General features: G+C 40.4%; 1 protein-coding gene across 2 annotated transcripts in view; it reads right to left on the minus strand.

The window, feature by feature from the left end:
* The window catches only part of CTNNBL1 (catenin beta like 1), a 163603-nt gene that overhangs the window by 102438 nt on the left and 39009 nt on the right, over positions 1–22156 (minus strand). For both annotated transcript variants that reach the window (XM_059897033.1, XM_059897032.1), the window contains exons 4-6: positions 17947–18088; positions 7978–8073; positions 81–174 (exon numbers count right to left, since the gene is read on the minus strand). In XM_059897033.1, the coding sequence (XP_059753016.1) occupies positions 81–174; positions 7978–8073; positions 17947–18088 (332 nt within the window). The remainder of the gene's footprint in view (positions 1–80; positions 175–7977; positions 8074–17946; positions 18089–22156) is intronic.

A 22156-nucleotide genomic window follows, 5' to 3' on the forward strand; every position in this document is an offset into this window, starting at 1 on the left:
ATGAAGGAGGAAGGAAATGAGTACCAAACCCCAAAACAAACACAAAGAAACTCAGAAAATGCTGGCACCCTTCCCCTTACCCAGAGTGTTGTGGACGCCATCTGCCTCTTCTTTCACAGACTCATCCAGACGCTCCAGATTCTGCACAAGCAGTGCTACCACTTGCCCGTCCACCTTCAGCAACAGGGGAGCAAAAGGAGAATGGGATACATGTCACAAACAGTCTCCAAAATGTTGTCATTCCCATACTCCTCTACTGAATGAACAAAGTAAACAACCTGCCACTTATGGTTTACAGTATGCTCTCCCATCCCAATACCTCTTTTGAGGCTTGAAGTGACCCTGAGGCAAAGAAGGGGCAGGCATAATTATCCCTAACTTTATTTATTTATTTATTTATTTTTTAAGATTGATTGATTGATTGATTGCTATGTTGGGTCTTCGTTTCTGTGCGAGGGCTTTCTCTAGTTGCGGCAAGCGGGGGCCACTCTTCATTGTGGTGCGCGGGCCTTTCACTACTGTGGCCTCTCTTGTTGCGGAGCACAGGCTCCAGACGCGCAGGCTCAGTAGTTGTGGCTCACGGGCCTAGTTGCTCCACGGCATGTGGGATCTTCCCAGACCAGGGCGCGAACCCGTGTCCCCTGCATTAGCAGGCAGATTCTCAACCACTGCGCCACCAGGGAAGCCCTATCCCTAACTTTAGATTGAAGCTTAAGGGGACAAGGTAAAATTCAAGGTTACATATTTAACTGAGTGACATACTAGCACTTGAACCTAGGCCTTCTGAAATCAAGTCCTGTGCTCTTTCTACTTCTATGTGGTATTTAAACACCTTACAAAAATGCCATCTTAAGTCAAGTCACAAGTTCATTCAAGTCAAAAGCACATTTCTAGACCACAGCACCAAGAGATATTCAGTTGGAAAGTTTACTTGCCATATTTACACTGACATCAAAATTTAGGGTTAAACTCAAAACATTCCTAAGTTTCTACATCAAGCTTTTATGAAACTATTACTTTCGATGAACTTCTGACTCCTTCTCGAAAAGAATATTAACAGAATAAAATACCTTATGTTTGTATTACACATAATGCATAAGAAAGCAATTACATTTCTCTTATTTAATTTGATTCACATAACACTTATAGGAAAATTTTAGTAGCCGCATCATATAGATGATATTCAAGAGATTAATGACTTAGCCAAGACCACACAGCTACTAAGCAGTGGCAGCAGAAGCAAAAACCAAGCTTCCTTCTTAGGTGAAATAATGCTTACACCGCTTCACACTACCTTCTGGCCACAATGTGTGCCCTTACAGAGACTGCCTTGGGGAACCCTGAGGCACACCAAGGAAGATAACTAAGGAAACACCTAATAATCAAGAAGTGATTATCTGTCTGGTAATACATTTCTAAGTCATAGCCAATAAGTAAACCTATACTGGAAGATAAGATCTGCTGCATAACCATGGTGTATCCTCTCTCTCACCACCTCAGTTTCTTCACTTAGGAAATGGGAATAAGTTGTAAAGATTAAATGAAATTATATGGCATACTTTACCCTGGGTCTGGTTCAAAAATTAAGTAGAGAGTTTGAATCTAGCCCTTTACTTCTTCTGATACCTGATTATGCACTGTTCATATCTCCCACGGGCTAAGAAAAACTCAAATTCTTTGAAGGCAGGCACTGCACCCTCATTTATCTTGGTACACTCCTCAAAGTCAAGTGCAATACTATACATAGCAGACATTCAGTAATTTTGCTACATTTAAATAAACTGACAAAACACTTTACTTTGTGTACTGTAGTCATATTTTTATAAACATTGTTCCATTTACTCTCATGTAATCCTCACAACTTTTACAGGTGAGAAAAACAGAGGTCCAGAGAGGTTAATTAGCCTGGTCAAAGTCACAAAGCTTGTGGCAGAAGTGACCAACTCCGAGACTATTTTTTCCCATCATATCCTGTCACTTCAATGAGGGGAAAAGAAAGGAGAGGAAAGAAAGGAGAGAGAAGGAAATGATCTCATTCAACTGATGGCCTCCTGAACACTTGTGTATAACGCACTCTATGGATAATTCAAACTGAGCCTGAGGATGGAACAATGGCAAGAGAGACAGATCTTCAAAGAAGGCCTCTTTACTCTTTCTGGGTGAGACTTAAGGGAAGCATCTGGATGGGGGAAAAGCTGAAGTTGTTGACTAATTTGGGATACCTGAATCACGAATGAAGCAGATTTTTCTAGGCTCTCCTTTATGCCCTGGTGTGAGAAGCAATGAAAGACACTAGTTGCAGATTGGAGGGGATACTGATGCCAGAATTGAGAACTCCTGTAAATAGGAGAAAGAGCTGTTTCCCTCTCTTATATCAAGGAGATATACAATCTTGCTCTCAAATCTCACAGCCAGCAAAAGCTTCACCAAAGAAATCCTCTGCAATATTTTCCTTAATTAATTGGACAATTTGGGTATGTGAGAGAAAACAGAAAAACATCCGGGGGAAAAACATGAACCATGTCACAGTTTGTTTTTCCCTAAATCACCCTGATTGACTTATAATCTCCCTGAATCCTAAAGCAGCAGACACTGCAACTCACACTGCTTGTTGGTTCTGCAAACTGCCTCACCGGTTTCAACTTCTTATTGATGCTTTATGTGCATTATCCCCCTGTCCCCTTTCCTTGATTCTTAGTTATGTTACCCATGGTCTGCTGTCTGGAGAGTGGTGGGGACAGTGGCAGTAAGCAACACATTCAAATCCCAGAACTGAATGGTTATTGGTAATGGGTGTCTGGCTGGAGGAAATCTTTTTTTCTTGCTACAAAAATCTAACTTCTAACAGACAGCCTTTTTAAGCTTGCAAAGTGTGAAACTTTATGTTTAGCTGGGTTAAATGCAATTTTATCTGACTGCAGGAGGGTCAAAGCAGTCAAAATACATTTAGCTGAGAAAACCCTCAGGAAAACATTTGTATTATGCATAGCTCCAGATATCATCTAGTAAGAAGCACAAATTAGCATTCTGTCCCTCTAAACTCTTGGGTCTACCACCTTCCTGCCTGTTTTGGACCTGTGACTAACTCTGAAACTAAAACCAAATCCTGCTTAGGGATTAAAGCATCAGCTAGAGCAAGCCTGGCCTTGGAAATCATGACCGTCTTAAGCCTGATGTTTTCTGATAAGTCATTGGCTTTTTCCGCTTGTTACCAGGTCTCCCAAACAATACTCCACCAGGTCCTACTGAGACAGGGTTCAAGGGCATGATCAGTCATATTTTTCCAGTTGACCAGAGAGGGTAGATACAAGAGAAGATGAGGAAATAAAAAAGGGATAGATGAGGGGAGATGAGAGGGTTTGAAGGATTCCTTTTCTATCTTGCACAATCTGCCAACAAGGTTTCTCAAGAGCTTGACTGGAGTTTTTCTACCTACTATGAGTTCTGGAAATTTCATATTTAAAAAACAATAATAAACCCTCCCCCTGCCCTATACACACACCCACTGAATCTTGACCAAGCAATAAGTTTTGAAAATACACATAGTAATATGGTCATAATGTAAAACTTAGGCCTGCTGCAACCTAATATATTCTAGCTTCCACTCTTGCCCCTCCAATCCATTATCGACACAGCTCCCAGAGTGGTCTTTTTAAAATGTTAGGTCAGACTATGTTACTACTCCCTTGCACACTGGCAATCCCACCCGAACTTACTACAAGGCCTACAAAGCCTAGTGTGGTCTGGCCCTGATGGTGCTCTCTCCCTTCACCCCAGCTGTGCTCTAACAGTACCGGCCTTTTTTCTGTTCCTTGAGTATGTCAAACTCATTCCTTGCCCTTGGGCATTCTGAATGGCTGGCTTCTTCTCATCACCCAGAACTCAGGCCTTTCCTGACTATCTCATTTGATGTGATTCTCCAGTTGCTCTACAGGACATCATTCTATGTTAATTCTCTTTGTAACAGGGAGTCATTACCTGTTTTCTCGTTTACTTATTTACTGTTTCTCCTGTCACTAGAATACGAGCTCCACAAAAACAGACTTTGTCAGTCTTGCTCACTGCTACACACGCAATTCTTAGAATCCAGAACACACTAAGCATTCAATAAACAATTAGTGAAATGAATGGCCAAGTGAATTCTGCTTGAGAACGAATACATATGAAGGTGAGGACATTAATAGAAATGGGAAGGGATAAAAGTGGTAGCATCCAGAAATTTACATAAGCAGCCTTAGAACAACCGAAAACCTGCCAACTTCAGCCTCACCTGAGCAGCACAAATGCATTGCCCACCAGCTCAAGCTTCAAAATTTAAGTAGGGTTAATTGAGGGCAAGAATGGGTATAGGGCAATCTCCTGGCTCTCCACATCAAAGCCACATTGTGAAACTATAGTAAGTGGTGGCTCCCAGCCACATTTCCATCTCCTCTGGCTGTGACACCTACAAGCACCCTTAAATCGAAGCCTCCCTACAGGGGCCATGGCCAGTACCTACAGCTCTGCCGTCCCTCCTGGTTCTTCCGCAGCAGAAGGGATGGATCTCTCCTCCTCATTTCCAAAGAAACTTGCATCTCTCACAGTCATTCTTAATGCTCTGCCTTGTATTATCATTACTTATTTCATCCTCTTGTTTTTTTTTAAACTAAACTTCTATCCCCCCATGTCTCATTTAGGTCCACACCCTTCAGATGTTTTTGGGTATTTGTTCAAAATGTTTTTTGAACATTTGCCGAAATGAAAAAAAATGTTTGTTGAAGTCAACAAACATTCACAAACATTTCACTGTGTGGCATGTGATATATATCATTTTAACTTGACATTTACTAAGTACTTAATATGTCCCAGACATTTATACCTTTATTAAGACAATGGCCAACATTTATTGGGTGTTTACTCCGTGCCAGACACTGTTCTAAAGACCTACTAAGTATCTCATTTATTCCTCACTTCAGTTCTATGCAATAGGCACTACTGTTATCCCCATTTTACAGAAGAATGAACTGAGTACAGAGAAGACAGGTAACTTTCTCAAGGTCACACAGATGGTAAGTGACAAAGCCACCACTTTGGCCACTCCCCTGATCGGGATCACATCTCAGGGAAGACAAACTTATAAACAGTGCCAGGATATACACAGTGGTAGAGGAACACAAATTCTGCTGAAGTGATGAGTCTGAAAAAAACTCAGGAGAGATAAGGTTTAAGTGAGGCTTTAAAGAATGAGTAGGAGTATTCCAGATAGCAAGGGGAAGCAAGCCTTGCCAAGCTGAAGGCAGATGTGAGCAAAGGCATCGGCTTGCCAAGCGCATGGCAAATTTTGGGACTGGTAAGTAGGGAAATGACTGTAATCTAATCATGACTCTCAAGGAGTCCAATGTCTTCTTTAGAGAGGCATGCCAGAGAACTGCCATCAAAGCAAATACCCTGTGTTCCCGCTCTTCAGAAAAGAGTCTGTTTTCCAGGCTACTAAGTCAACTTGTTACAAAGCACAAATATTTGCCTTTTGCATAAGTAATAGCAGTGGATATAAACCAAACTTTAAACCCCAAAGATCCCTGAGAATACCAGGACAACACTCTCTCCCCACAAATGTGCTATTCTATTGCTTAGGACTTCCAACTGAGAAAACGACCAAGGAAATAACTGCAAACTGAACATCACAATAAATTCTACTACATGTCCTCTAGCCTCTGCTCATGCAATTCCAGGCCTCCAATATTGGCCCCAAATTAAAACTACGAAGACAACTCAACCCTTGTAATATGAGAATACTTATCAAACTTCTTCCTGAATGCAGCACAAGGGCAGAAAAAAAAACAGATGAAGACCACCTACCAGTTCTGCTCTCTGATATTTACTGATGTCTCCTGACTGGCTGCAGATAAGCAAATAATATATGGGAGTCTAGAAATGTTCAATTGTTTGTGATTCACACCAGCCCCATCAGTATAAAGCTGTAAGAGTCAAAATCTTAAAATAATATAATAAAAAAGAAACTAAACAAAACAAACAGAAAACCCTGTATAGCAGCTACCTAATGGCTCCCCAGACTGAGGATGAACTGTCTCTTCCCAAACAAACAATAAAATCTGCAAGATCCAGCTTTTGTTGGTGGGCTTGGCAACAGAGAAAACACAAAGGGGGCTTTTGTGTGAATTGCTGTTTCTGGGTACGTTTTACAGGCAGCAGACCAGCTAGCTGTTCCTCTCTTGTTTCCTCTATTCACACAGGCAAAGGATGATAATTAAAATCAGCCCAGAGTCCAGGCAGGAAGGCTCATTGAGGGCCACTGTAATTAACCTCTGAAAGGTAAGACTACACAAATGACACTGTGGGGACATGGAGAAGGAGCAAGTGCCACAGCCTTCCTTCAGATGCTCCTCCAAACAAAAGGACACCCCGACATCACCCTTTTCTGTCTGCACAGTGGTTCAAAGGAAGAATAAAGGTCCTGAATTCTACAAAAGTGGCAGTTCGCTCTAGGAAGGAGCTTGAAAGAAAAATGGCCATAAAAATTTTCATCATACTCAGTCACAAATGGCCCTGCTGGACTCCCAGCCTCGCTCTCTGTAAGAGACAGTCCTTCATATCCAGTGGGTTCACAGCCCCTTCTTTCACACCAAATGGTAGCTGTGAGCATGGCACATGGGAAATTTCTTGAGTCAAGAACCTCGAGAGAGAAAGGGTGAGGAGGGGGTGCGCAGTGTAGCAGTGGGGTCTCAGAATCATTTGGGGCCCTAGTCCCAGCCATTCTGATTCAGCAGGTCTTGGATGGCGCCAGAAAGCAGCCTAACAAGCACCCCAGGTGCTTCTAATACAAGTGGCTACATGGGCCTTTGATAAACTCTGCAAACTGCATCAAAACCAGTACTTATTAACATTCTTAACCAGAGAGAAAAGACCAGATAGCAGAAGACAACAGAAAGGATGGAAAATCAACAGAAACTTGAGGAGGGAGATAGCTTGGTGGGTGGACAGAGCTCCACAGGCAGTATCAGGGTAAGAGGCTGGAGTAGAGTCACTCCTGCCACTGGCCAGCTGTGGGGCCCTGGGGCCCTCTCCCATGCCTGGTAAGAGGGAAACCGGTGCTGTGGGACAGGACTGCAGTGGGGATCACAACATGCAGAAGCTCATCTTTGCTGTTACAGGGACTGGCTGGGAGTGATGCAGTGGAAGGCTTCACTTCTGCATCTGGGCTTCCTCAAGGATAGAGTGAGTTGATGAGATTACATCAGTTCACCTCACATATAAATTCTTTGGATTGGCTGATTCCTAGAATAATACCTGAAGAAGATTCTGAGGCCTTGCCTAGGCTCCACAAAAAGGAATACAGAAATCAGCTGACCCTGTCTTCTGCAGTCAGTGGCTGCTACTCGGACACGTATGAGCTAGAAGGTTTGTTCTTGTTTTTAAACATTCTCCGATTCCCTATCTGTATAACAAATAATAATGATACCTGTCTTTACTAGCGCTTGGGATTATAAAGCCCAGAGAAGAAAAGAAACTCTTTTCTGCAAAAACTCTTTGTAAAAAGGTCAGAAGCAACACAGTGAGGGTGGGCGAGCAGGAACGTGGAGTCAAAGAGAACACAGGTTCAAATCCCAGCCATGTGACCACGGGCAGGTTGTTTTGCCTCTCTAAGCCTCAGCTTCATGGCTATAAATGGGAATAACAGCAGTAATACCCTTCTGAGAGGATACAGTGAGGATTAAATAAAGTGTAAAAAACAAGAAAACGCCTGCCTACTGCACATATTTAATAAATACTAGGACTCTACAACCCCTGCCCTAACACAGTTCCAAAGAATAAAGTACCCCACATGTTGCACTTTACTTTCTTACTCTCCTCATTCAATCCAGCCTTGCCACAGAGCTCTTCCTGACACCCAGCCCGTGCCACTCACAGAGACAATGGTGGGGAGGATGCCAACAGCGTACACACACCTGCAAAACCCCAGAGGGACGTGGAACTTACCAGAGCGTCAATGAGTACTTCTGCTCCTTCTTCACTCTCATGGAGGGTGTCTATATCTGTTAATTCCTGAAGCAAATCAACCACAGCTATGGACACATGTGAAAAATGTTAAGGGTAACGCATACATATGAAAACCCAACTGACATTTTATTAAAATATTTGGTTCCCTTCCATTTCCTGGTCAATCGCTTCATCACCATTTACCTTTAATACACTCTCGTTTTATTAACATCTCTTCAACAAGGTTCTACTCACAGTGGGTGTTCAATAAATGTTGGTAACTGCTTCACTTAGTTCCTTTCCTTATGCTGCCTTCCTGGCAACTTATTCCACAAGTTCAGTGCATTTTCATAAATTTCAAAACTTCAAATAGATCACTTGGGAGGTCACTTTTCCAGTGAGAAACAGGCCAACACCCTTAACCTTACCTCATAATTTAAATTCTTGGAACTCAGTATAATCTTAACTACCTTCTACACTTCATCTTCAAAGACAGTAATGATTTCTTCTGAGATAAGATGGCTGTTGTTCACCAAGGAGTCTTCAGAAATCAGGGCGTGACAAAATGGTTTAAAATGTAGAGGGAAGGATTTACGTTGGACTGTGCTAGACCCCACCAACCTCCCTTCCTCTTAAATACCATGTTGCTTTGGACATAAAAGGAAGGTGAAAAATGATGATTAAACACAAGGCAAAAAGAGAGAGACAGGGACATATAGGAGAAAGAAAACATGAAGGAGAGAAAAAAGGAGTTATGTTTGGAAACTGGAAGCCCAAACTAAACTAAGTTTCCCTTCCCTCACCTTGGACACATACATACACACACACACACACACACACACATACACACCACTTGCTCTGTCAACCAGCATTTACTGAATGCTTATGATGAGTAAAGCACTGTGATAGTGACAAAGGCAAATCTACTCACGCTGGGCCTCAGTTTCCTCATTGATAAAATGAGGAAGTTAAGGTAACTAAAGACATTTAAAAAAATTATATACCACAGGCAATTACCAACATGTAACAAATGAGGAATACAGACAACTTGAACTGCACACATCCTGAAAAAGGAGCAAACTGAACTGGGAAATAAGGAAAGATTTGCTAGAAGATGACTGGTCAGAAAACAGGCCACTAAATAGATGAGGGCAGGTAGGCTAGAAAGCAAAACATCAGGAATATAGACAGAGAGATTAGAATGTACAAAGGTATATGAAGAGAAGAAAGAGGATGAGGGAAGGGGGAGGGGAGAAAATTATAACTAGACTCATATGAAGAAAATAATATCTTGAAAGAATAATATAATACCTGTGTGCAGGATGCACTAAAGCACTGTGAGTGTTGGGTTTGGGTGTGGGTAGATGGGGGGTATGGGGAAAAGCCAGGCCTGAAGGAGGAAGACCTGTTCCAAAGCTACCACACACAAAAGAGTCCAGAAGTGAGACGACAAGGGTCAGAATCAGGGCAGTTTCAATGCAAACTGGAAAGAAAAAATAAAAAGAAAGATACAGGACATATTAACAAGAATGATAGGACTTGCTAACTGCCAACTGATGTTACAGGTATTTTATGAACATCTTTTGCTAAAAGAAAAATTATTCAAAGGTTTGTTTTATTTATCTATACCTGACCAGCTGACCATCATGAATAAGTAATTAAGCTTTCCCTGTCTTATTCTTTCACACTTTAAAGTAATATATACGCAAAACTTGGGTGTGCTATGAAACTCTATGTGTACAATGAGATTAAAGGTCTCTGGATAAAACTCCTTCATGCGTATAGTTCACAGTCTTTATTAACAAAGTAACCAGAAAGCTCTTGACACAAAAGACCATGTATCAAACATGATGTATAGTAAACTAAAATACTTAAATTGTTTGAATTAAAAAAAAACAGCCTAACCAAACTAACATCTAGAAATTCTGAGTAGTAGGAATTAGGAGTTCTCCCTCTCTAAACACTGCTGTAGATGCCATCATAATAACTACCATTTTTAAAAAGTCATCATTATGCCAAGCACTCTGCTACTGAATTCTCACAGCAGCATTATAAGTGTGATCCCCATTTTACAGATAAGAAAGCGAAAGCTCAGAGTGGTTAAGTAACTTATCTAAAGGTCACTGCAATAGTAAGGGAGAATGTTAGGTCCACCTGATTCCAAAAACAATACCTTTGCCACTACTCTCCATATTAATGCACAGGGGAGTATAAACCAGGTTTAAAAACAGCTAGTTTCATGTATATTCTAGCTATTGACCTTACTATAATAACAGAGAAAAGGACTGTCACTTACTTCCATCATAAATTATTAAAATCCCAGGAAAAAGAACAAAATGCTAACAACTCCTCATTCTCCTCATCTGAGAAGCTCCCATATTTATTCTCTTGAAAAGTTCTTACATATGACATGTAAAAATCTTATTATTTATCCACCTGCTTATTTAATATGCATGATGACATTTCATCCATCTATCCATCTATCCATCCATCCACCATAGAGTCAGATGTCTATAGGACAAGGATGTGAATCGGGCATGCAATAAGTACTATCATTACATTCCCTGAATAACATCATGCCCCACTAAGTACTTACTAACTATGATTATTAATTAAACATTAGCCTCAAGAGACAGGTGGGGCATATATGAAAGAACAATAGATGAAGAGTCAGGGCAAACTTGAGGACAGGGGTCATATCATATTTATCTTTGCTTCCTATCTTTAGTGAACCAAACTGTCCCCAAATTGTAAATACTATGGAATCTTGCTCAAGCTCCTTTATTTCCTTACAGCTTAGTTTCCTCATCTGTAAAATGGTGGTAATGATCTCTGCCCAGCCTATCTCACCCAGTAGCTATAAGGAATAAATGACATCATGTATGTCAAAGGGCAAGTAAATCCAAGTACTGAGAAAATAAGAAAGCACTATAATAAAGATTGCTGTTAGTCAATTCTTCCCACAGAATGGCCAAACCCTCACTATTGCCTTCATTTTTTCTAAAACCTCTAAAATCTAAAATTTAAGCTAACAACAGCATGATCCTCCCTTTCTGGGTCACAATGGGTTGGAAGATCTAATTTTGTATTTCAGCTATGCCACAGAAATTCAGATTGATCAAGTCCTTTTTCAGCCTCTAAGGTCTTATGAGACAGATATCATATTTTTCTTTGATTATTCTTATACCATGCTCACAAATGGGTCACATTAAACCTGGGGGAAAAAAGGAAAAGAAAATTTGACAATGGTGATCGTTTTATATAGGAACAGAATAAATGTCTAACTTTTACCAAGAAAAGTCATTTCTTATAATGGTCCAGTGGATATCTCCTTGTCTACTACACTCCTGCCTCAGTTGAGAAGTCAAACAAGAAATCACTTACCAGCTACCAGGTCTGGTAAACAACTCATCAGTCCTACCACTAACTGATTTTACAAAAATTCTCAACTTTCACCAAATAGCATTTCAGCAAGGCAGTAATGAGTCCATAATTGTAATCATCAACTCCCGAGTAATATAATATGATCCAGAAGATAGAGGTCATTTGAAGACCAGAAAGAGGAATAAGAAGTGAAACTAAAGATAAACAGATGAACTCTCAGTCTTAATGAGAAAATTCAGCATGGTCTGCCACCCATCCAGCATTTCTTCACAAGCAGACTCTGGGCATGGGTGATAGGTTTTTCCACTGTAGTTACAATTTCATTTCACAAGGTAAAATGCTCTCCCATCCAAGTGCAATAGGAAAACAGAGAGCCTGTCTCTTTGCGAATTACTAAAAACACAGTTTCTGATAGCCTATTTTGTCATGTCGGGTAGAAAGGCCACCCCACTCACTCCCTCTGCACCTGTCCACTACTGGGGCAATAAGCCAGTATAATAAGAGGTGAAGTAGAAAAGACCAGCTGGGTACAAAATGGCCCACAACACAATGGCTTTTAGAAAAAGAGGGGTGTTTGCTTTTATTTTGGCTTTAGATATTTGTTTTTTTGGCCTGATCTCAGGTAGAGTCTTGGGACAGAAAGGGAGCATCAATTTCATTAATCTCCAGTGAGATGTGACCATAAGGAACAAAATTATTAAAAGAAAAAAAAGATAAAGAGGAACAAAATATATTAAGCAGATGGCTTTTTTAAAAAGTCCTTTCAAAAATGCTTCTTTAAGAAAAATGACCAGTCTAGATTCACAGTATGTAACTGATTTAATGGAACAAATGTGGGGTTTTTTAGAAGTCTGTTTTTCTTTTATTCCTAGATTAGAAAAGTGATTAGATATAGCTCAATTAATGCAGATGAATTTCTAAACAGACAAAATGGTCTTTTTCTCCTTTTAAAATAATGGCACAGAACTACCTAGAATGAATCTAGATTCTTAATTTTACCCCAATCCTTAATCAAAGTAATGGGGGAAAAAAATATCCTCATTCAACATTTATTAAGTACCTACTAAATGTTAGTGGGCACTATTAGGCCACAGGGGAAATGTCCAAAGCAGGCTACAACCACCCTAGCCTTCCAAGGACATGGAATTCACCTAAAACTCATAAGCAAGATCAAAAGTTACATTAAGAGGTCCTTTTCCTAGATTGCCATTTTGGCACTTTTCTCCTAATCTGACTTACTTCAGAGCATACTTAAATGGCTCCAAAAAATGGGTGGTTTATCAGTACAGATTATCAGGGAAGTTAGACTACCAATGAGAAAAAGAAGTAAATTCTTTTCAGTGTAATTTTGATTCTAGAAATATCAAGACAAGAATAGCTCTTAGCAAAACAACAGCTTGACATATAAAGTCTTGTTAGACAGTGCTTGCAGGAAAGCACTGGAGCAACAGCCAACTCCCTCCCAGTCCAATTAGAAGAAAGCCCTTAGGAGGCGCAAACCCTTCCCAGCCCTATTCCTGCTCATTAGCACTGGGGCTCGAACACAAGGCACCCCCGACTGTTGTACACACCCTCTGGGATAATATGGTGTGTCGTATAGACTCAAACTGCTCAAGTGCAATTGATCCCTGCTGGTCTAAAAAAAACCTGTCTGCCCTTTATTTTCCAATTCCCACAATAATTCTTCACAAAATCCAACGGGACAACTTTGCAAGTTCTCCTGGCTTTCTAGAGTTTGAGAAAACTAAGCAGTAATTTAGAAAATAGCGCTAATGACTACTCCCTATTTCAGACAAAATAGAGCTGTCCCATCAGGACCAATGATCTACTCTGTAACTAACAAAACAAATCTCTCCCTTCCTGCATATTAGCATGCAACCAACTGTACTGATGCCCTAAGTTAACAATACAATGAGACCTCATTTTTCTGAATCACAAATGGGTGGAGAGAAAGCAGATTTGAAAAAATTTGGTTTATATTATTCAATAGTTCTTATTAAATAGGGCACTTAGCTGGGAAGCAGTGGTCAGGATTTTAAAAATAAATAAAGCCATGGACCTGATACCCCTATAAGTTTGTAGTGACTACGTGAGCACATCAGCTTCCAGCGCGTGAGGAATGGCAATTTCCGTTGCCATGGTAGAAATCGTGAAAATAAACTTGAAATGCACACTAATCTCCACATCTATCAAAAGCTTACCCATCTCCAATGCCCAATTCCCTAAACACTGCCAAACCAGAGATGACCTACGTTTTCTCAGAACACCAATGGTACTTCCTGAGCATAACACTCCAAGGGCACTTACCACACAGAGTAATGTGAGTGTTTTTGCTATCAACTGGAGTTATTTATTTTTTAATTAATTAATTTATTTATTTTTGGCTGCATTGGGTCTTCGTTGCTACACCCAGGCTTTTCTCTAGTTGCGGCGAGCGGGGGCTACTCTTCGTTGCGGTGCGCGGGCTTATCATTGCGGTGGCTTCTCGTTGCAGAGCACGGGCTCTAGGCGCGTGGGCTTCAGTAGTTGTGGTGCACGGGCTTAGTTGCTCCACAGCATGTGGTATCTTCCCGGACCAGGGCTCGAACCCGTGTCCCCTGCATTGGCAGGCGGATTCTTAACCACTGCGCCACCAGGGAAGTCCTCAACTGGAGTTATTATTTGTTTCCCTGATAGCACCCAACAGGGCTTATCATACAAAGGAGGAACCCAGTAAATGCCATGATCTGCCATAAGGACTTTAGAAAGGATTCCACTGACTCTTCCCTCAAATTGAGAACACAGCAAATGACATATAAAAATAAGATATTTATGGATTTGCTGCCCTAATTTTTTATTTTTCTTTTGGTGATAGCAGAAGAGGTGATTAGCCACCAACTGGGGTTCTGTCTTCCTCTTGTTTTATTCCTCCTTGGTCCTTTAGGCAAACTGAGTAAATCTGGTTTAAACTGGGCCACAGAACTGATTGTTTAGCAATACCTTAAGAAAATATCTTTAGGGACTTCCCTGGTTGCGCAGTGGTTAAGAATCCGCCTGCCAATGCAGGGGACACGGGTTCGAGCCCTGGTCCGGGAAGATACCACGTGCCACAGAGCAACTAAGCCTGTGCGCCACAACTACTGAGCCTGCACTCTAGAGTCCGCAAGCCACAGCTACTGAGCCCACGTGCCACAACTATTGAAGCCCGCGTGCCTAGAGCCTGTGCTCCACAACAAGAAAAGCCACTGCAATGAGGAGCCCGCACACCGCAACGCAGAGTAGCCCCCGCTCACTGCAACTAGAGAAAGCCCGCAAGCAGCAACGAAGACACAACACAGACAAAAATAAAAATAAATTAATTTATAAAAAATAAAAATAAATAAAATAAAATAAAATAATACCTTTAAATGTACCTTTGATTTTATTTTTCTGTAGAAACACTCCAAAAGGGTCACAAAAAAGGGCTCTAAACATGTTTAAATGATTTATTTTAAAGGAAAAATTGTTTTAAAAAGCAATATTTCTAAAGGCAGCAGCTGTTGAATCCCACCTTGTGTTCCCTCCTAATGCATTCAGAGTGACTCTTCAATCCATGTGCGGGGTGTGCCCCTCCCTCTCTGCCCCTCACCCCCAGAGGTGCTCTTCACGGACCAGAATTCCTCTCCACAGCCAACTGATGGCTGAGTTCCAGCCTCTCAAGGGGGGAGATGAGGCACAAACGCTGACAAGCCCTCACCAGCAGCAGTGATGCAGAGCGCCAGAATAAACTCTGAAGCTGCTTCTCACGGTTGAAAGGACGAGGCACAAGCTGTTTTCTCACATCCTCTGCCTCTTAAGGTTACAACAAACCAGCCTCTGATCCAATTAAAGTCCCTATAGTTTATGTTTTCTCAGAGAAGGACAAAGCAAAGACGACCTGTGCTTGCTGGGACCATAACCAGCCATGTATGGTCTTGGTTGATAAATGAAGAGTTAAAAAAGATTTAAAAATTTAAGTCCTGACTGCCACGAAATTGTTTATTCATGGTAAGGTGTTTCGGGCAGTTACAGCTGTACAACAGTAAATTGTTAACAACCGTTTCCCGAAGAAAAATTTCCATTATAGATCACAGATAAGACAAGAAGCAGAGTGCAATGCTACTGGGAGATCAACATTCCAACTGATAGAGGATATGTAAGATGCAAGTCAAGAGGGCCTACCCTTTCTTGAAACCACTTTCAAGAAAAACGGTACTTTGAGGAGGATGACATTTACCCTAATTGCTGCATCTAATTAAAATGAGGTAATTTTAAAAATTTCAAATGCACTTTAAACTTGATGTAGGGCATAATTAAAAAATTAGATTTAAAAAAATATCATTAGGGCAGCAGGGTGAAGGTTAGCAGACAAGAAGAGGAAAAAACAGTTTAGCTCTCAGAAAACAGGAGGGAAATGGCAGTCTGTCAAAGTTATTATAGGGGGACTTGTTTTTTTCCCTTCTTAAAGACCAGAACATAATAACTTGGAACATCTGTGCCGTTGTCTTTCCCAAACATCCCGATGTCGAGCACACTTCTTGTGTCAGTCTTCTCCCCAGCAGGAACCAGGCTGGTGAATCAGCAAAGTGTCAGCATCTTCAGAAAGCTGCCACTATTATTTTGAGTTAGCAAGAATAAAAAAAGAATAAGAGTTGTGTTTCCAGAAACAAAATAGGTGATTGCTGTATAAATACACAAGGTAATGAATGGGTGTCTATACAACTCTGTCAGGGATGTAGTAAATCCTACAGGGAAAAGACTCAAGGTGCATTAGAAATGACACTGGACTGGAAATCAGGGGCCTGGAGCGCCAGCCTCAACCTCAACAGCTAGTGGTCCAACATCTAGACCTTAGACTTGTTACTAACTAAACAAATAAGGCCCTGGACTAAGTCATCTCTAAGGTCTGTTTGGATTCTGAAAATCTACCATTCTTAGGTGAATTGAAATGTGAAGTCACAATCAGAACTCTTGGTTACTAACTCTGTGAGGACCAGTTAGTACCCTGATTAGGGCTATTCGTATGCTAGATACTCAGTAAGTTTGCTGACGGACGCTGCTTGAGCATCAGTGCAGCCTATGGTTCCTGGGGGTCTAGCACAGTGCCTGATAAGCACTCAAAGCCACGTCTACCAAATGAATTCATGAGACCCACACCAAACTCACCCAGAGACAAGCTAATTGACGAGGGTCCTCGTACAACCCAGAACCTCCCAGTGATGAGTATGGGGAATATACTCATCAATCTAGGGACTGACAGCAATTCTCAAAACTGTCTAACATTCCATGAAGTATCAGAAATGGCTTAAAAGATCACCCTTCAAGAAGCCTGCATTAAGATTATTCACTGATTTATTTCTATGAGAATTATCAGGCAGGAAAGAACCTAGTCAGACATGCTCTCAGGAGAGAGATTACCAGAAAGATGAAAATAACATGAAGCAGCAGCAGATTTCCCATGAATATCACTCAAGCAGACTAACTACATTTGTCTCTTACCTTCAGAAATCTGGATTCAAACAGAACAACTATTGGAAGAGAATTTGCTTTAATGACCGTAACCCCAACCACAGGTACATCAAAAACCTTTTCCACTAAAGCTGTTTCACATCTGATAGCAAAGACAAAGTATAAAAAGGTTTAAGTCATGATTCAGCTTCAGTTAAAAGTAACATTTACTAAATACCTACTATGTATCAGAAACTGCTTAGCACTTATATGAACTCCTTTGATCCTCTCAATAACACTGAAAGGCAAAAGTTTATATATATATACATATGAATGTTTATATTTTTTTCCAGTAAATGCCATCCACGAATATACACAGTATCATTCCCACAGAAGAGTCTATAGCATTTAAGTCTTGAAAACAAGGTGACAAATGAATTCACAATTTTTAGATCCTTCGGTAATTTAATGTTCTATGCCCTTAAGGCTGTTAGACCTTAAGGTATCCAGGTCTGGTTACGTCCCAGTGACATAACTCATCTACTTTTGCAGATGAGAATACTAAGGGCTGGAGGGGCACCAAATTTCATACAGGGAATCAAACTTAGACCGTCTGCTTAGGTCTAATGCTGTCAACAAATACTAAATGTTATTGCGCACCCAGCCTCTTTTAAGGAATTGGGAATATAGCAGTAGACAAAGTAGATTAAAAATCCCTGTCTTCCTGGACATTCCAATGCGAGACTAGAGGAGGGTTCAACTCCACTGGGCCATCTGTTAGCAAAATGATGTCTAGATCAACAGATAAAAATCCTGTCTGGTTTTGCCTATATGATGGGCCCCCAAATCAAGATCCTGAAAAATTAATGCTGTTAATGTATGAATAGGATACATCACGATGAATTCTAACACTAGTAAGAGCAAGTAGGACAATTAAGGGTTGCCCAAGATTTATTAATAGATAAAAACCAGACTTTCCAATGAGTAAAGAGCAGCGTGTGATTCAAGATGGGAGAAAATTAAAATGGAAATAGAAAACCAAACGTGACAGCAGACATCAGCAGAGACAGACAGGAGAAGAGAGTAAACAGCATTCCACCACCACGTCTGCATTCCTACTCAGGACAGATCTGAAAGGATATCTGTATTATCATGTCCAAGCAACCCGAGGAGAGACTGAACAGCATTCAGCTCTACCAGAAGGTGGTACAGGTCTGGCATGGTGGCCACCACGTGCATCTCCTGAATGATGTCATTTAGGTCCAGCTCGGATTCCATAAACCTAGGAAGGGAAAACAAGATAGCATTATTGAAAGGGAAGGGGTACAATCAGTACTGAGGAGCAAACAGCAACATAATCCAGACAGAGAGACAATCTGTCAAAGTGTCTACAACCGACCAGCCAAGAAGTATGCTCATCCAAAAATCATACTGTCACACAGTTTCCTTGGGAAATCGATTTCCTCATTACAAAAATCAATCTCAGATTCAGATCTCACTACAGGGTTCCCCTTACTCTTGCAGTCACAAGTTGCCTTTTAGAGGCTTCGAAAGCATTTTGCAGCACTGGATGATCTAGCTGCCCACCAGTCCTGTGGATTAGCTACCATTACCCCTTGGAATGGCAATTTACTCTGCTGCCCTGAACATAGTTATCCTACTGATCCAAAAAGGGCTTCTCTTACCTACCACTTCAGATCAAGAGCCAATTATTCCCCTTACCCAAAGGAAAGTACAGAGATTCTGCTGCCATCCAGAAATACCTTCCCCTCCCCCACACCCCTTCCAATGAGCTGATTAAGAGAAAGATCCCAAAGTAAAGTCTGGCATCCTGTAATCACCACCATACCTTAAATAGCATGATACTTCACTCATATTTCCACACCTGAACCTTTCCGCAAACCTATGCCCGGGCACAAAGAACAGAACTGCTTTGCATTCTCCTCTGCATGCCCTCCCCCAGTGTTTGACACAGAAGAAATGCCCACTAAGCCTTTGATGAACAAGACAGGAAGGTTTGTTCTGAGAAGGAAATGAGCTAATCCAGGTAAAGCAACTGAAAAAATAACTGGCTGAGAGGAATCAGTGGTTAAACACACTCTGGAGCCAGACTGCCTGGCTCTGAACCTCACTTCGCCACTTAGCCTCTCTTTGCCTCAGTTTCTTCATCTGTATAATAAATGGGATAATAAAGTTACCTATCTCGTAGGCTACTGTAAAAAGTAAATGAACAAATACACATAAAGCACTTTAAAAATGTCTGACATGCAAAAAGCACTATACATTTGCTCTCATTTCTATTACTACTACTAACACATATAATATGTCCATCTTCCCTTCCAGAATGTAAGCTTCTTAAAGACAGGAATTATATCTTTTGTCTCTATGTACCCACAGATGCCTGCTTAACTGAATTGAGGCCACAAAGAAAAGGAGCTAAAGCAGGGACTCCTGAAGTCATAAAGGACTCATCAACTTCCAGATGCTGAGGAGCTGGGCAAATACCACCTCTTCAGAACTCTGGAGATTCTGTAAGAACAAAATCTGGAGACTGTAATTTTTTTAAAACATGTCCATAATTTAGACAATATCTTACCACTGTTTTTCTCCATTACTATTTTTAATCATAACATTTATGCATTTTTTTTCTGATTATAAAACACCACTTTTTGTAGAAAACTGGGAAAAGGAAAGATAAGCCCTCAAAAAGTAAACCGAAATCATCTATAATCTTATTAACCAGAAATAACCATTGATAATACTCTGGTATGTTTAAGTCATTTTTTCTCAACTCATAGCCTTCCCCCTGCCCAAAAGTAGCCTACACAGTACACAGTTCTATATATAATTTTTGCTGTTGTTGTTAACATAGTCCGAACAATTCCTCTTATCATTAAGCATACTTCTACAGCAGGAAAAGCCAGTATCCAACAGGGCTGTCAGTCCTTCTGCTCCCTTGGCAAAATCCCTCACTGAGCACAGCATCTCCCCTGCTGAGCCCAGACATGGCTTCAGAATCCTTCTCAACATAGTGTCCCAAGAAAAGACTACCAATCAATCACGGAGAGGGAACAGATTAGGCCTATCTGAAAGTCCTATTCTAAATAATATATTTTAAAAAGCTACATGGTGTTCCCTTGTATAGATGTTCCATAATTTATTTTACCAATCCCCCTTTGTCAGACATTCAGATGGTTTCCAATTTTTTCCCTTATAACAAATGACACTAAGATGCATGTATTCATAACTATCGTGTTAGGATAATTCCCAGGAAGGAAAGTACCAAGTCAAAGAGTATGCATAACTTAACAGGTTTTGATATATTCTGCCAGGAAGGCACCAATAGTGTATGAACTCCTTGTTTCCCCTCACCCTCTTCAAAAAAAAGTATTATCTATTTAAAATCTCCTAATTGAGACGGGAAATGTAACTTTTTTAAATTTTGCATTTCTGATACCATCATGGTAAAAATTTTGTTAATGTTTACTAGCTATTTGTATTTCTTTTTTGCCCATTTTTATATCAGGGTGGTCATCTTATTATTGATTTATAAGCACTCTATATATTAATGAAATTAATCTGTCATATATTGCAAAAAAAAAAAAACCCAGAGAAAAATATTTGTCCTTTCATTTGTACATTGTGCTTTTTGACATAAAGGTTTTTAATTACCTTTGCCTTATGAACTCTATTTTACCTGTATTCTGAGCAAAGTTTTTTCTATGCTAAGATCAGATATACGGTGTACTTTTATGTTTATACATTTTTAAATGTTTAGGAGTAATAAAACTAAAATCTATTTCAGTGTATAATATAGGGCAAAGATCTAACATTATATTCTGCAAATGTCTGGCCAATTGCCCCAATACTATAACCTATCTCTTTTCCACAAATTTGAAGAAATGCCACCTCTATCATACACTAAATTTTAATGTGTACTCTAATCTGTTTATGGGCTTTTCACTCCATTTCATTGATTTGTCTGCAAATTCCTGAGCCAGGACCATACTTTCATAGTGTTACAATATATTTTATATCTGTTATTGCAAAACACTCCTATGTTAGCTTTCTTTTTGAATGCTTCCTTGTCTATTCTCACCTGCTTATTATTCCAAGTAAACTTCAAAATTACTTTTGTCAGACCCCCCCCCATACCACTTTTTTTTTTTTTTAAGTCTCCTTCCACAGTGCTTACAAATAGATTACCTTTTAAATCACTAGTTCCCCATCACCTAAAGTGTGGAAACCAAATCAGAATCATGACATGGAAGGGCTGGTGCAGACTTCAGATATTCCACGGGGCAGTAGATCTATATAATCTTTGAATCTAATGGGCTCAGCAAACCTCTAAGGCTTATTTGCCTTACATGGGTAGTTTAAAACAAAACAAAAAATCTGATTCCTTGAGAGTAACTTGACAGAAGATTTTTGCAGCTCACTGGGAAGAACTAGCAAGGGAGACTGGGCACTAACTAGTAATAAACAAAATCATCTTGCACACAAGGAAGAGATTTGGGGAGTTGAGTGATAGTGAATGAATGTCAGCCTGGAGAGAAGCTTCTGGTGGTATCCTGCAGGGCTCCATCCTTAGGTCTGTTTAGATCAACTATATTATTTTATTGTTATGTTTTGATCAACAACTTGGGTGAAGATATATAAAAGGCAAACTTAACAAATGTCATATAACACAAAGCGTATAGTGAACATAGCAGCTGACAGAATCCATTCAAAAAGTTTCTGACAGGCAATGATGATGGGCCAAATCTAACAGGAGAAAAATTACCTAGGGTCTACGTGGAGAACGCATTGAGCCAAAAAGTCAAGTACAAATACATGGGGCAGGAAAGACACAGTGTAGTAAGAGGACATGTGTAGAAAGGACCTGATGGTTTTAGTCAACTGTAACCACAATACAAATCAGACCACGAAACAGTTCTGCCAGGACAGAGACTACTTCTCAGTCATCTCTGGACACCTAGCACTGGGCACACTCCCTGGTCCACTGCAGAAACTCAGCAGATGCCTTCCAAATGAAGGAGCAGAGGAAAGTAGCTGCCACAAATGCTGCTGTGGTTTTAGGCTGCTTAAAAGAAGACAAGATAGTTATGCTGATTAGATGACCATAAAAGTCTGTGACATCTGTTATGGGAACCATACTTTAGGAGGGATATGGAAACTAATTTGGGGAAGCAACTGAGGTTATAAGGAGTCTAGATATCCTCTCACAGGAGGATTTGTTGAAATTCTTTTTCGTCCAGAGTTGAAATCTTAAGAGTCAGAGCTGTCAAATGATGAAATAGGTTTCACTGGAAAGTTAGATCTTTGTCACTGGGGGTAATTAATAAAAGGT

This window comes from Balaenoptera ricei, chromosome 15 (genome assembly GCF_028023285.1).
Source record: "Balaenoptera ricei isolate mBalRic1 chromosome 15, mBalRic1.hap2, whole genome shotgun sequence".
Taxonomy (NCBI): domain Eukaryota; kingdom Metazoa; phylum Chordata; class Mammalia; order Artiodactyla; family Balaenopteridae; genus Balaenoptera; species Balaenoptera ricei.